This window comes from Andrena cerasifolii, chromosome 1 (assembly GCF_050908995.1).
Source record: "Andrena cerasifolii isolate SP2316 chromosome 1, iyAndCera1_principal, whole genome shotgun sequence".
Taxonomy (NCBI): Eukaryota; Metazoa; Arthropoda; class Insecta; order Hymenoptera; family Andrenidae; genus Andrena; species Andrena cerasifolii.
Window position 1 is genome coordinate 12,545,281 of NC_135118.1, and position 14,177 is coordinate 12,559,457.

General features: G+C 46.4%; 2 protein-coding genes across 7 annotated transcripts in view; both read right to left on the bottom strand.

Annotated features, from left to right (window-relative positions):
- The window catches only part of LOC143369429 (CCR4-NOT transcription complex subunit 6-like), a 417,004-nt gene that overhangs the window by 324,667 nt on the left and 78,160 nt on the right, over positions 1-14,177 (bottom strand). The window lies entirely within an intron of this gene.
- On the bottom strand, positions 3,523-10,317 carry LOC143378393 (uncharacterized). Its single transcript, XM_076830121.1, has one exon. It carries the CDS (start codon positions 9,858-9,860, stop codon positions 7,917-7,919), a length of 1,944 nt encoding a protein of 647 aa, XP_076686236.1. The 5' UTR covers positions 9,861-10,317; the 3' UTR covers positions 3,523-7,916.

Consider the following 14,177-nt stretch of genomic DNA (forward strand, 5'->3'; position numbering starts at 1 on the left):
TTTCTTCAATCCTGCAATAATTGTGAACTAGCATACCCCCTGTTACTGTAGAACGTAAAATGCTCTCGGAGTAACTTCATTCCGGTATTGAACGATTACAATGAAAATAATAACGCGTTCCGTGCCCCGGTAGAATTTAAAATTTTCAATCATATTACAGTTAATTACGTGAAAATCAGATATCAAGAAAATAAGAATTGTAACAAATACTTCATAACTTCAGCTCTTTCCCGCACGATTTCAACATCGACTTGAAAAAAGTTCGATACGATAAAGCTTTCGTTTCTGAGAAATATCATGGGTCATCGATGATCCACGTGTACAATGCAAGTCTTAGCAGGCCACGTAACAGAATTCGAAGATTGCGAGAACAGTGATAAATAGAAGTAATCACGAAAAGATAAAAATCCAATTGAAATTCAAAAATTCTATTTTTAAACCGCATGAAATATACAAAACATTCATCCGTTTCATCGTTACTTATCATGCGACGTGTCGCGGCCAAAGAGAATGATCGGCTAATTGGAAGTTCGCGCTGCGAGCCATCAAACAATACGATGATCAGGTAATGAACTGTCACTCATTAGAAACGTTAATTTCGACTCAAAGAGGGGTTCTGGGGGCGCTTCCTGCGCGACACCAATCACATTGGCCAAATGTGATTAGCTTTGACCTATATTCCAAACAGATGTCCCTTTTTCGATGAAAAAAAAAAGAGGGGGGGAGAAAGTTCGCACGGAATAAATTCGCACGCGACGTAATTAAGAGGACAGGGACAGCCCAATTAACGCAGTGACACGCATTTTCAATAGACAGATATCGCGATGAGTGCATGGAACGGAGAGTTGCAAAAAAAAAACAATTAGAGATAATACCGAGTCATTAAAACAATGAAAGAAACGTTTACGAGTCGCTGAGTCAACGAAACACGGAGATTAGTCTTATCGTTCTGGCTCGCTATGGACTTCAGTCGTTACCCTGGCCCATTTTATTCGCGCGAAAATAAACACTCAACGAAATTACGCGTCAGAGAAGTGTATTTGAACCTTCCTTAAATATACAACAATGTACGTCGATGTGATTAATGAGTACCCAGTAAATCACACATCGAAGGATAAGCACTCTTAATGGAATCTTAAACACCAACATTGACGTTAACGGACCTCTATCTATATCTATACAAAATAAAAGACTGCTCCACATTATTTCAACCCTTTGCACTGCAAGTGTGACTCCGAGGGCATAGCAAACTTTAAATTAAGGTCAGATGTCGATTAGATGTCTCGTCTTACCTTTTTTCGTTTCTTCTATTATCTTCTGTTTTGTATTATTTGATTTTTTAATGTTAGATTAATAGCAGTTTCAAATGTGTCTTACCATTGTAGTATCATGTAATTTATTTTTATCTGCCTCATTATGTACTACCGTAACAAACATTTTAAGTTACAGAATGGAATGAAGATGTATTATTACTATTCTATTAAATTTAGGAGAATTGTAGAATTCGTTGTTCATAGGAATAAATGAAATGCTGATTTTGGAATTACTCTGTTATATTAATCCGTATTACAAAGCGCTTTTTTTTTAAATTACAAACCCTTCACTACCAGTCGGTACAACAACCCCCGCGGAACAACGTCCACGAATGAGTGTGCACTACGGTGGCTCTTGTATTCGACGTTTGATTCTTTCACGATACCCCCTAGAATAGTTTCGATCGATACAAAAATCTGTGTAAAGTTTTAGCCCGATTGGATAAGGGAGAAGCAGCCCCCGGGGTACTTGAACATTTAAGTAATTACTTAAAAGCGCACAAAGTCGATTTTATTTAAGTATCCTCTAAGTTATATTATATTAACTACATAAAAAACATGCCAAGCAAAAGTTGTAGATTTAGACAAAGAGCGTATTTTATATTGTATTACTTTTCCTCGTGCGACAAATGGCTTTAGAAAAAAAATCGAAAAGACCTGGATAAAAGTGAACAATTTTTTAATTTTAAAAACTTAAATACGCCCCGAACATTTCTCATTTATGAAGACTAAAAAATGTGTATTTTCTATTTCATTTATTATATTTAAAAAAAAAATGAAAAAAATTCACGAAAAGAAAATAAGAGCCGCCCTAAGTAGTGTGTATCGCCCAATGCCGCGTTTCCAAAACATCGTGACGAATGAAGGAATTGAAAAAGAAATGGACCGAAGCTGGAAGATGGAATATAGGCTGAGCAAATGTGGGCGAATTATAACAGTTTACCAACCCACGTGGAGACCGTGTAGGCGCCATTACTCAATTGTGAGATAATGGGTCGTTGACACGCGACGACGTAACGAGCTCTACCGCCAAGTGCATAAAGTTAATCTGATTTTACATGGATTCACGAAGTATTCGCCCGAATAGGGGCCGAAATGCCAGCGATTGCAAACTAGGGACTCGTAAATAAAACATTTTATTTTAATTAACTCAAACAAGATCTGCGATTGAATTTGCAAATGACGTGATAATTTTGAAAAATAATAATGCTGTAAACTAAGTAGTAACGAAACGGAATTGAATTGGAACTGACGAAAAGCAGTGATTGTGAAGATTTAAAAAATAAGGAAGGAGGTGACGATATACGGTAAATAACGAGGATCGCGGGGATATCTTACTTATGACTGCAAATTAAGTTATAAAAGTGGAACGTATTTGTAAATACACGAAGTCACCTAAAAATAATGACAGGTAGGTATTTAAACATATATACATCGCCCTGCCGTGTTACGAGTAACCAATGATCCAGGAGCAAAAGAAAATGAAAGTCTCAGTGGATATCGATGGGATTCAACGCGTTTAAACCGAGATCAATCGATTCGTCTTTATTCCGCGCTCGAGCAGAGGGAAAGCAACATCCTGCGGAGGGCAATTCTATACCGCTCGCTCGTAGAATCCGTCGTTGATCCGAAATGAAATCGTGAAACTTTATAGAGGTGGATAGCGTTTATAGGAATCTGGTGTGCGTGGCTGCTCGTGCCTGGCGCTGGCGATCAAAGGCACATAAAACTGACTCCTGATTATTGGACGAGCAGGCGAGAGAATAAATGGAAATACAGTCTCGCGGAGCTCCAGGAACACGGAGCTTTGATTAAATCGAAGATACACTCTATTCCCTTGCGATGTGAAAAAAAGAGGAATGATTTATCTACTCGTACCTTTTAATTCCCTATACCGAACGTAAAATTTCAATTCAGTTCAAAAGGTGCGAAACGAATCTGTCGCTACCGAATGTCCGACAAATGCTTCTTTAAACGATTCCCTGAGCACGAGGGTAGTAACCCATGCGCATCATTTTGTTGGAACTGCAGACGAGAGCCTGTAGTACGCGGACAATTTTTCGCTGTATTAATGCGTTATATTAAATCTTGACCTAATAATCCGAGGTCCTTGAATGGCCCCGGACGAATTTGGCGCACTATCTTGCCATTCGACGCGAAGCGGTTAAAACGGCGAATGGTTGTGGTAGAAAGCACGAAAGCTGGACGATTTAAATTAAAGACGTTTTTATTGAATTTTCCAAACACTGTTGTAATTTGAGTCAGTGCGGTAACAGCACTAAAGCGACGCTCGTAGATCGGCGTTGATCAATCAGTCTGGACGACGAAGCAGAGTCGAGTGTATCATCGTTACGTTATCACAATACGTTGTATCGTCAAACGACGATGCGTAAAATAAATTACGGTAGAAGGAGAGAGGGAGAAGGGCCAAAAAGAAGCGAAAGTTTCGCCGATGTAACGTAAAAATGTACCCAAATCAGTCGAAATAACGCGGCCTCTGTAAAGTATCTTCGACCATCTCTGAATCTCTTTCCTTTTCTCTCTCTCTCTCTCTCTCTCTCTCTCTCTCTCTCTCTCTCTCTCTCTCTCTCTCTCTCTCTCTCTTTCTTTCACAGAGATCAGACAGCGGAAAGCGCGATTAGCAACCGACCGCGATCGGTAGGCCGCGAAAAGCAGAGTAGAAACGGAAAAAGCACTCGTCGGTGATCGCTGAAAATTAAGTAAAGCTCGCTTCTCGCTCACCCTGCGTTCCCCGATGCATTCTGCGACGCATTGGCATTTCTCAGGATCTATCTTTCATTCGAACATCGGGATTACTTTATTACAAACGAAACAAAAAAAGACACTTTTTAACACTTTTGGCGTTTGTCCGTCGAAATCGTGTTCACCAATTCTCGTTTCTTCGATTCGATTCTTCCAACACACGACAGTCCACGACACGAAGTTCCAAGTGTCGCTCGCTTTTAATTCTCGACAAAACACGGTGCCTCGAGCAACGAATAAAGTAAACTTCTCCTCCTTCGATTTTTCGCAAATAATAATGAAATAATTATCGACAAGCTTCGCGTTCGAGCAGTGTCGTTAATCGAATGACATCGCGTTAGAAGATCGTTTCGCAGTTTACGGACATCGTCGATTAAGAACTCCAGTTTTCCTTAACAAAAACAAAAAAGCGGATCGACGGCGTCGATCAATCTCGTCGAAACGCTTGCCAACGAACAGCGTGTGCCGTTTACTTATCGCAGGAAATAAAAAGGAAAACGCGATACACTGAGAACTGAAACCATCGACGTGATCAATTGAAAAAAAAACCGCTATTATCGACAAGGATTGGGGGGGTGGGGGGTAGAGGGTGATGCGCGTTCGGTTGCAACGAGAGCGAACGTGGCATCGTCTGAACGACTTTTCTCTTCTCTTCTTGTTTTTCGTACCCGAAGAAACATACCAACGACGATGTTATTAAAGCAGCAACAAATTGTCACGCCATGAGCGTATTTGATACGCGGCGGTGTGCTGCTTTAACAAGGGTCAACATCAATATTTATCTGTTGCTACCTAGCAATAAAACTTGCTACGTACGGCGCGAACCAGCAAGAGAGAAATATTGCTAATACGATTCTTCTTCGTGGGTGGGTGGACGGGCGGCTTTGCGTCTCGTCAGTCATACTCGAGACACGAAGGACGCGCATGCGCCACCACGAAGTCTAATTAGTCGTCAGTGATCCTCGCGCGGCTCGCTCTTCCACCGCCATCGAAATCGCCGCGTCGTCTTTAGATCCCGTAACGGTTTAATGGTAAACAAAAGGCGGACCGTTTAACGCGCGACTTCTTCTATACACATATAGACAACGGTGATATTCTAAGTGGATCGCCTTATGATCTAGGCTTACGGTCTAAACGAAAGAGGATGGTGGGTACATGATGCTTCTTACGCGTGTGTGGGTGGGTGGGTTTCGGTTAAATACGTGTATACTTGGCGGTAGAGGTATAGCAAAGTCGCAGAATAAGTTAAGGTACACATACGCGACGACACTTTTGTGGCTAGATCAAGTGCCTTTTGTGTCTAGCTAGAGCTAGTTCCAGAGTCTTCAGGTCTAGCTCTAGCTGCAACTGCCGGGACGATAGGTCAAATTCAGTGTCGCGGACTGCTCGAGGCAGTTTCCAATCCTCCGGAATTTTTTTTTTGAGTGTCGTATACACTTGATCTGGACACAAAGGTGTCGTCATGTAGACGTACCTTTAGGTATTGAAGTAATATTTTGGGCATAGGAACCAGCCACATGAAAGAAATACTCAGATGAGGGTTGTGTTTAAGCCTCGCCCAGATAGTAGACCACTTTAACAGGGTAGATTTGATTTGTATTGGTAACGATACAAAATATCACACAATTGCTGGGAATATGTATAGTTATGGAAAACTCGCATAGTTAATATAATTAGTCTAAGCACCATTGTAACGAATTATTATACGGATCCTAATATTTGAAGAAAAAAAACACTTCAAAGAAATAATCTAATCGGAATTCAGTATGAAGTCTTCTTTCAGAATGGATTCATCGAAGCGTTTACTACGCGTCATAAAAGTATCTCAATTCTCGTGCAGTCCTAATTAATCCCAATGCAGAATTTATAAACCCCCTAAGTGGGACTCGCTATTAGGTCTCCCGCCCCGACAGATGTCGCCACTTAACTCCCAAATCTACGACTTCGTAGCACCTCTACCACCAACTATACGTGTCGTTCCTTTTCCTCGATTTCCTATCAATGTCGCAGCGAGGAGCCCCCGAGTCGCGCACGAAACGACGAAAGTTCGTGAACGTTGCTCGCTGTCCCCGTCCGAAGTCGCGAATTTAAAGCCGTCGAGCGCATCTTGGAAACGAACAAGTCGACCTATCACGACGCTGTCGCCCAGTCAGCGTGGCAGACACAGTCGACCACAGTTCCGTGAGTGCTGATCGATCGACTCGTTTTTCGTCGCTCTCTAGGGGATTTATGGAAATCCCCGCGCCGATGCCCTTTGACTAACAGCGAATCACGGTCCGGCTGCGCCTGAATGAATCGTAACTTCGATAACGCCACCTTACGTGCACTTCCCACCGTGCGGTAAGCGCAGTCGAATTAAAAATCCCGAATTCCACCGAAAAACAATTTTCCACCCCGGTTACGAAGCGTTTTACGTCAGAGGCGTAAAGGCTTGCCACAGCCGCTTTCTACAGGTTCTCACGAAATTCTGACACTTTATGTTTGTAGACTTCAAAGTTCCCAGCGCCGGGTGAAAAATTTGACGCGAGTCAAGCCACGCTCCCCGAATACCGTACAAACGCGTACAATAACCCGAAGTACGTATAGAAACTATCGCGACCCGTCGAATGGTTTGGATAGCACTCGAGGATCTCAACGTGAACCCAGGCTGGCAACGAAAAAAAGCCCACTCGAAACGTCAGCATCAGAGGAACGCGAGCACTCACAGGTATCGCGTGACTCTAGTTAAAAAAAGGGGGACGAACGCGAAGATACGAACTTCGCGAGCCCTATAGAACGATCGTTGAACTAATCCTTGATTATTACTTTGCGATAATAAACGTTCCCATCTGCGTCTGTCTCGTTCACAGCAGTCAGCGAGGAAAAGATCTTGTACCTAGTCGCTGATGTCGGGTGGTTGTCGACGGACGAGCGCGTGACGCCGGGTATGACATGGAAACCGAGAGAGAAATGGAGAAAGAGGCACACTTACACACACGCGCGAGCGTTCCGCGGCGTCCAGACACGCGTAACACCATTCGAACGATCTCTCCCGTATGTGCCGTATACCCCGGGGCTAGGTGTGACACCTGGCCTTATCGAAGCCGATTCGCTTGAGGACGCGAGCCAACCACCGCTTATTACTAGGTACACCGTCATCGATAAACAGACCGCGTGCACTGGCGACGACGTCGAGGTACGATCCTTCAGCGCCTAGTAGCATGCGTGCCTTACGCGTGCACGCACGTCACGTATACTACGTGTATACAACGTACACCGTTATAGAGGAAGAATCGTTCGACACGTAGAGTTTTGCTCGTTAACCGCCGCTTTACACTCGTCGGCCGTTCCGTTCGAGGATCGTTGGCAACGTGGGCGTCGTCGCGGGGACAAATCTAAAGAGGCGGGCGCGATGGACAGCCTGTCACGCGATACCACTGCGCCCGTAACGTCCGAGCGACATAGAAATAGGGACTTTTAGGGCGAGGATGCGTTACGATCGGCAGGACGCGCCTACCACATTCAACGCAGCCGCTGGGCAAGTTTATACACGGTCCATTCGATTCTTTGTTCCCTATCGACGAACTAATTGAATATCTCCAGGGCCACCTCTTTCGCTCACACTCACAATCTCACATCGACATATATGTATCGTATATATATATATATATATAATCGCGATATTACTTTCCTCTTCTGCTTTCGTCCGTTCACATACGTACACATAGGATCCCCCACAAAGAGTCGCACACGCGCGGACGCTCTCCCTTTCGATCCTAATGAGCCGGAGGACCATGAGACCACGCGCGTACGAAAGGGAATCTCTCTGTCTCCCTCTATCCCTCTGTCGCCCCTGCCCGTTTATTCCTCCGCCTGCAGTAACGTACGGAAATCCTGCTGCAACTTCGACTCGTGGTAACTCCAAATATCGCTGAAATCTTCCTCGTCCTCGTCGACCTCCTCCGCCAATATGATCTTATCCTCTTCCGGCGCCGGGGCATTCGGGGAGGGCGAGTAGAACTTTATTTCCAGATCCCGGTGGCCGTTTGGCGACGTGATGATCTCTGTGGAGACCTCTAATCCCTTCGACGTCGATATAGTACCGTTCATTCCCGCACCGGATGATCCGAGGTTATTCGTGGGAATGCCGATCGTGTCCCCGCGCCACAGCGTTCGACGCTTCCCACTTTCAGCCTGCCCCCTGTCACCGATCACGCCGACGTCTTTGCTAGGCGCGGTGATCTCCTCGCTGAAGTAGCTGCTCGGATCGCTCCAGCTGCGCCTGAGCACGACACCACTGTTGCCGGTGTCTTTCTCGTGATGGGCCCGCGGATGATTATCGACGCTGAAAAGCCTCTCGACGCTTTGTCCCTGACAGGCGAGAGTGGGCCGGGACAGGAACAGCGGCATCTGAGGGAAGTGGCCGGGGCAGAACTCGGTCGACGGTGACGGGGTCAAAAAGGGCGAGTAACAGTTCTGGTCGACGTCCCATATGAGACCCGAGGGATCGCAGTACCGGCACTGACACGATCCTAATCCATCCTTGATCCCGTCCTCGCAGGCCGCTAGGCTGTTATACTCGTGCATATAACGGGGGACGTTGCCGCCGCCGCCGCCGATGTGATGGGCATTGTGGTGGTGCCTGTACCCCTTCGGCGGGACCGGGCGAATATGCCCGGGCACGACGACATTTCTGTTGTCGTCCAGCACTTTCACTTCCACGTGCCGATGTGCATACCTTTGTCTGACGTCGGCGATCTCCTGCACCGACATGCCCGTCGTACCCTGCACTCTACAGCCGTACACACTTTCCCTCGCTATAGGCGGCCTTCTATGGTTCCTAAGGTGAGGTGGCGCGGCGTCGTAACGTGGCTCGTAACAAGCCGGTATGTAAGGTTTTAAGGGGACCACGTTCGATTGTTCGACGGTCACGCTCGAGCCCGACTGCTGTTGCTGGTCGTCGTGTTTCGCAACCTCTGTAGGATTCACCGCGTTATTCGTCGGTTTCCTGTCCTTCTTTCTGCGCTTTCGGGGCTTGATTATGCGGGGCAGGCTATTTTCAGAGTTATTCGATCCCGAACTCTCGTCGCTGGCGATGCTCAATGAGTCGATGTTGGCGACGTTGCTACCAGTCCCAGTGGTCTCCTTGCCCGTCGAGCAATCCGACTTGGTATTCACTTGCTGCTTCTTGGCTAGCTCCACGCCGGGCCTTTGCGGCCGCGACGCTGGACACCTCGCGGTATTGTTCATCGTGCCGTTCGATGCCGCGGTGTTCCCATTATTGTGAACGTAACTATTAACCACCGGTGTGTTGCTGCAAACCGCATTAGAGATGCCATTTACGTTCCCGCTGTTATTTATCTTGCCCCGATTGTGAAATCGACTGGCCAAGATTAGCGGCGCTCCCTGCGTGTGGATAGCTAACCTAGAGAGCGGATTCTTCTGCAGGTGAGGCGACACTTGCTGATCGCAAGCCTGTTGCTGCTGCTGCTGCTGTTGTTGTTGTTGCTGCTGCTGCTGTTGAGTAAGAGACGGCGACGATCTCTGATTACATCTGCGTGGACTGGACGTCATCGAGATCAGAGGGGCACCTGCCCATCCACCAGGACCATATTGCACTTGACACTGGTCGGTGGGGTTTGCGAAATTCTGGCCCCCGTAACAGCCTCGTGTCTTCCCACGTAGCACAGGTTCTTGCTTCTTGCCCACTATCGGCTTGTGCGATCCAAGCCTTAGGTTCGACGATATCAAACAACTACCGATGTAACGCTCCACCTCTACGCCTCCCTGGGAGGCCGGGCTCATTTTACAATGCCCGCGAACGATACCACTTATATTATTAACAACACCGTTAGATTCCCTCGGCTTTCAGTGGATTACACAATTCACAGAGCTTACGTTGTTACGTCGCACCTTAACATGCTCTACTCCACTGACCCAGATCTGCAGGCGGGCGACGTTCCCGATGATCGAACCCCGAACCACCGATTTAGCCCATTGTCAACGTGAATCTGTTTCTACCGATGTCACTATCGAATCAACACTGCCACGAACCGACCGTGCCCCGCGTGAGCAACGTCGTCCGGAAACACCTGTAAAAGGGCGAACGCGTTTTAGGCAACGGAAACAGGCCGACTGGGAAGATTGATGCGGCGACGACGGTTATGACGACCGAACGCGAGCCCCCGATTGTACAACCGTACGGAGCCGCAGCCGGAACGACACTGAAGCTGAGTCCGCCGAGCGCACCTACACCGTCTTTCAGTACACTCTGCGACATGGAGGACCCCCCACCACTCGCCGAGTTTCCCCCTCCGCTGATACTACCACCACCACCGGCTGCCGCTACCACGCTCGCCGCCGATGGACCTATCCCCACCGCTTTCCTCGCCGTCTCCTTTCTTTACGATGTACCTCTCCACACCGCTCAAAGAAACTATATGTACCACGCGCGTATTCGTTCATATACACATAAAGGGCTCGTACAGACCGGGGAACACTAGGCTGGTGGAAACATTGTGTCCACGACAGTCGACCGACTGTCAGCAAGCTGTGTCCTGCTGGTTAGGTATTGTCGCCCAGCAACTGTCGATCGACTGTGTCTGGCCAACCGATTGTCCATCCACGTAACAGAGAATGTACCTGCAGACCGTTTCCTAGCATGACGGGAAAACATCGGTCAACGCGGACGAGATTGTTGATACAATGTGAAGTTGTGGAATTTGTGCTTCATGAAATTCGAGGACTGTAAATGACGTGGTTTGTATCGGAATTTTGAAGTATGGGGTTCCTCTAGTGGCAAGATAAGGTATATCGCGCGTACAGTGATGTCTCCACGAGAACCTACGTCTTTTGTCTTGGAAAAAAAGGCCGTCGCGGTCGCCGCTACTTCTGTCGTAGTTGCCGCGGCGAGTGAGAGGTGCCAGAGAGACCTATCCCGTCTTTTTTGGATAAACGACGCCGCGGCAGTGCCGACCGTAATTTATGGCTTGTCGTTGTCGCGTGCCCTCTCACTACTTCTCAGTCCCTCTCGTTCGCCAGAGAGGTGCGGGTTTTTTTTCAAGAGAAGACTGTACGAAGATTTGTGTTATGTTGAAAATCTTTGGTGTTGTTTCATTTAGACGTACTGTAACATCAGTTTTCAATTTCGTTGAGGAATTTTCAAAACCACTTCTCAAATCCACGGTTAAGATATCTCTGTATCTTTTACTATTGTCGAAGAATCGTCTTTTCCACCATCGTCTCCCTTTTTCTCTTCAATTTTAAACTAATTATACGGGTACCTAATTGTGCCAGAAGTGATGCCGAGCAGATCCATGTTGAAGACATACGAAATTGAAATACAGGTATACCGAGAAACAATGGGGTTTATTAGAGTTAAGAGAATAGGATGAGAACAGAGGAGGCCATGGGGGGGTCTTTGATTGCCATTCGTACAATAGCAATGCCTCAACGTTCGATAGCCTACTGAATTTCGAATCTAATCATAATTCTCTGCACAGAATTCGCACTGTAGAACTGTCTTGTGTTTGGATACGAGCATTTACAAGTCTCACTACTGTTCGGTATACCTATAGGCACGGATATTTGATATCCCAACAGTAGGCTGCTGTTTTTTATGTTTTCGGGTGAGTCTGTTTAAATCGTTAGCTCGTTAGTTAGACCGAGATAGCGATTATTTCTCGGCAAGTGGATGTAACTGACAGAATTTAGCGAAATATCGTTAGAGAGATTGTGCGAGGTTATCGACTTTCAAATTTTCAAACGACAAACCACTAACAGAGAGTTCGTTTTGTCGATAATTGTAACTGATATACGTAACTGAGATAGGTAATAGGAAACTATTACTAACGTCCTTACATAACCACTTTTACGAGCATCGACGTAAAGAGGATTACGACGTTAATCATCTGCGATTAACTGTCGTTTTTACATTTTTCTTGCTATCAAGTCGAGTATAACCCCACACGCTGATTGAATTTTTAATATTTTTGCTCTATCCATAAAGTGAAATGTATAAAGGAGGTTACATAAACCGCGAATGCATTGATTTACAAATACAATTCGATCTCGTCTTTATTTAAATCATTCCTTTACGTAATCGAAAGACGAAGAATCGATTCACTAATTGAGACATTGAGAGCAAAAGCGGACATACAACATTGAAATTAACCCACATTGAAAAAAAAACAATAATTTTCCTATTTTGTATGATCAGTACAGCCTATTGGAATACATTATTGCTACTAACTTAATTTCGCAAAAAGAATGTGGGTTAGTCCGTTTTTTCTCGCAACGCCACAATTTTCTTTGGTCTCATCTACATTATTACACCTCGATATGCCGTACAACACATACCACTGGCTTGTTGGTAAAACTGACCAGGTCCATCATTCCATCCTAATAAAATCCTTAAGGATTGGTGGAAGCAATTATTACTTTCTAAGTTCCTTACAAGAATAGATGAATAAAATTCATACGGGGAGAATCTCGTGTATTTTGCATTTCGCAGTAGCTTTCAATTACAGATTAATTCATTTATTGTACTTTAACTTCGAGTTTGCATTTATCAAAAGTGAGGAAATACAGACTTGGTCGCTACAGAACTTCCCCGAAAAACTTCCCGTACAAGACAGCAGAGCCGCTCGGAGCAACAAAAATACCGCGTATGCCCAGGTGAAAGGCTCTTTGAAATTTTAATCGGGCCAGTTCTAAAAGCAGAGGAGCGCGGGAGAGTAACGGAGCCCGGTAATATTTACAAAGCAGGGGGCGCGCGTCCCACGAGGACGGGCGTTATGGTACCCTGGCCGGGCAAGCACGGGCGAGGACCGTCAGCCGAGAAGTGGATGGCAACGGCGACGGGACTGGATCTTTACTCTTGTAAAAGAACGGAAAACGATCGAGAAGGGGAGAGTGGGACGAGGAACAGTGTAGTCGGTGGCAAAAAAAAAAAAATGGAGGAAGGAGAGGAAGGAAGCCTGATATCTTAGATCAGGCTACGGCACTCTCGCATCTAGGCCACAAGCCTTTAAAAGTGGGTCACAAGTCATCAATCGCCCGCGGCACGCTACCCGCCCCCGGTTGAACCCCTCGCACACACGACCCACCTCCTACTCTCTCCTCTCCCCCTGGAACCGTCTCTCATCTGGAGCGAAGTAACCCGACGTTCGATCCCTCCTTTCGTTCGCACTGCCGTTATCAAGCCTGTCGCGAGCCTCCTCCGCGTGTCCCCCAAGCGCCAGGCGAGCGTGATCATGAGGATTCCGTGCCAACGAGTCAGAGAATCACCGGCGACATCAAGACGTTTCACCGGAACGACCTAGCGACACGCTCTCCGCCACGCTTCGGAGACCGTTCCGCGGTGGAAAGTGTTGCCAGATGGGTGAGCTTCGATTCCATCGTGTTCATCCATCGACCCTAGACTGCTCCGTTTTAATCGTCGTGGAAATCCCACTTTCCGCGATGGATGCGAGGAGCAAGGGGTTGAAAGTTAGCAGATGGAATGTGGGACAGGATGAGCAGAAGATTTAGGTGCGCGTTTTGTCCTGGATCTACTAGTCGAGTTGCTAGAGGCTCGTTTAGAAGATCCTGGCTTAGACCCTGGGGAACATTTCTAGGTAGGATGAAACAGGTTGGATGCGTAGAAACTGGTAACGACGTGAGAAATTGTGAGAACAAAATTGGTCGGAGTGTTGCGCGGAGGTACCGCTAGGAAATATACATAGGGTTCTTTGATGGATGAAAATAATTGCTACTCGAAATGAGATTGCGCTTCCGATTCGCTATTGGCTTCGGGACTGATTCCTTTAAGCGCGGATTAACGAACTGCACTCGGGATGTCGACGAATGCAGCGAAGAAGCTGGAGGATAACGATTATTAGATTCGTCAATGAACCATATGATTCCCTTCAAGGAAGAAACCTAAGAAACTTACTTATAAGTCGCCAGGAACCTATGATCGCACGATCTCCGCGAGGAATCAGAGCGGACCTCGTTGCGCTCCGACAAACTCGCTTCGCGTGCGACCGTTCGATAAGCAGCCATCGAGCACGACAAATTTGTGTCTTATTTAGGACGTTTAATCGATAGTCAGCGACTGCAGTGTAGGATGCGTATAAGACA

Bases quoted from the DNA above. Each gene is read 5' to 3' on its own strand.
- LOC143378393 (XM_076830121.1), bottom strand. From the start codon at position 9,860: ATGAGCCCGGCCTCCCAGGGAGGCGTAGAGGTGGAGCGTTACATCGGT.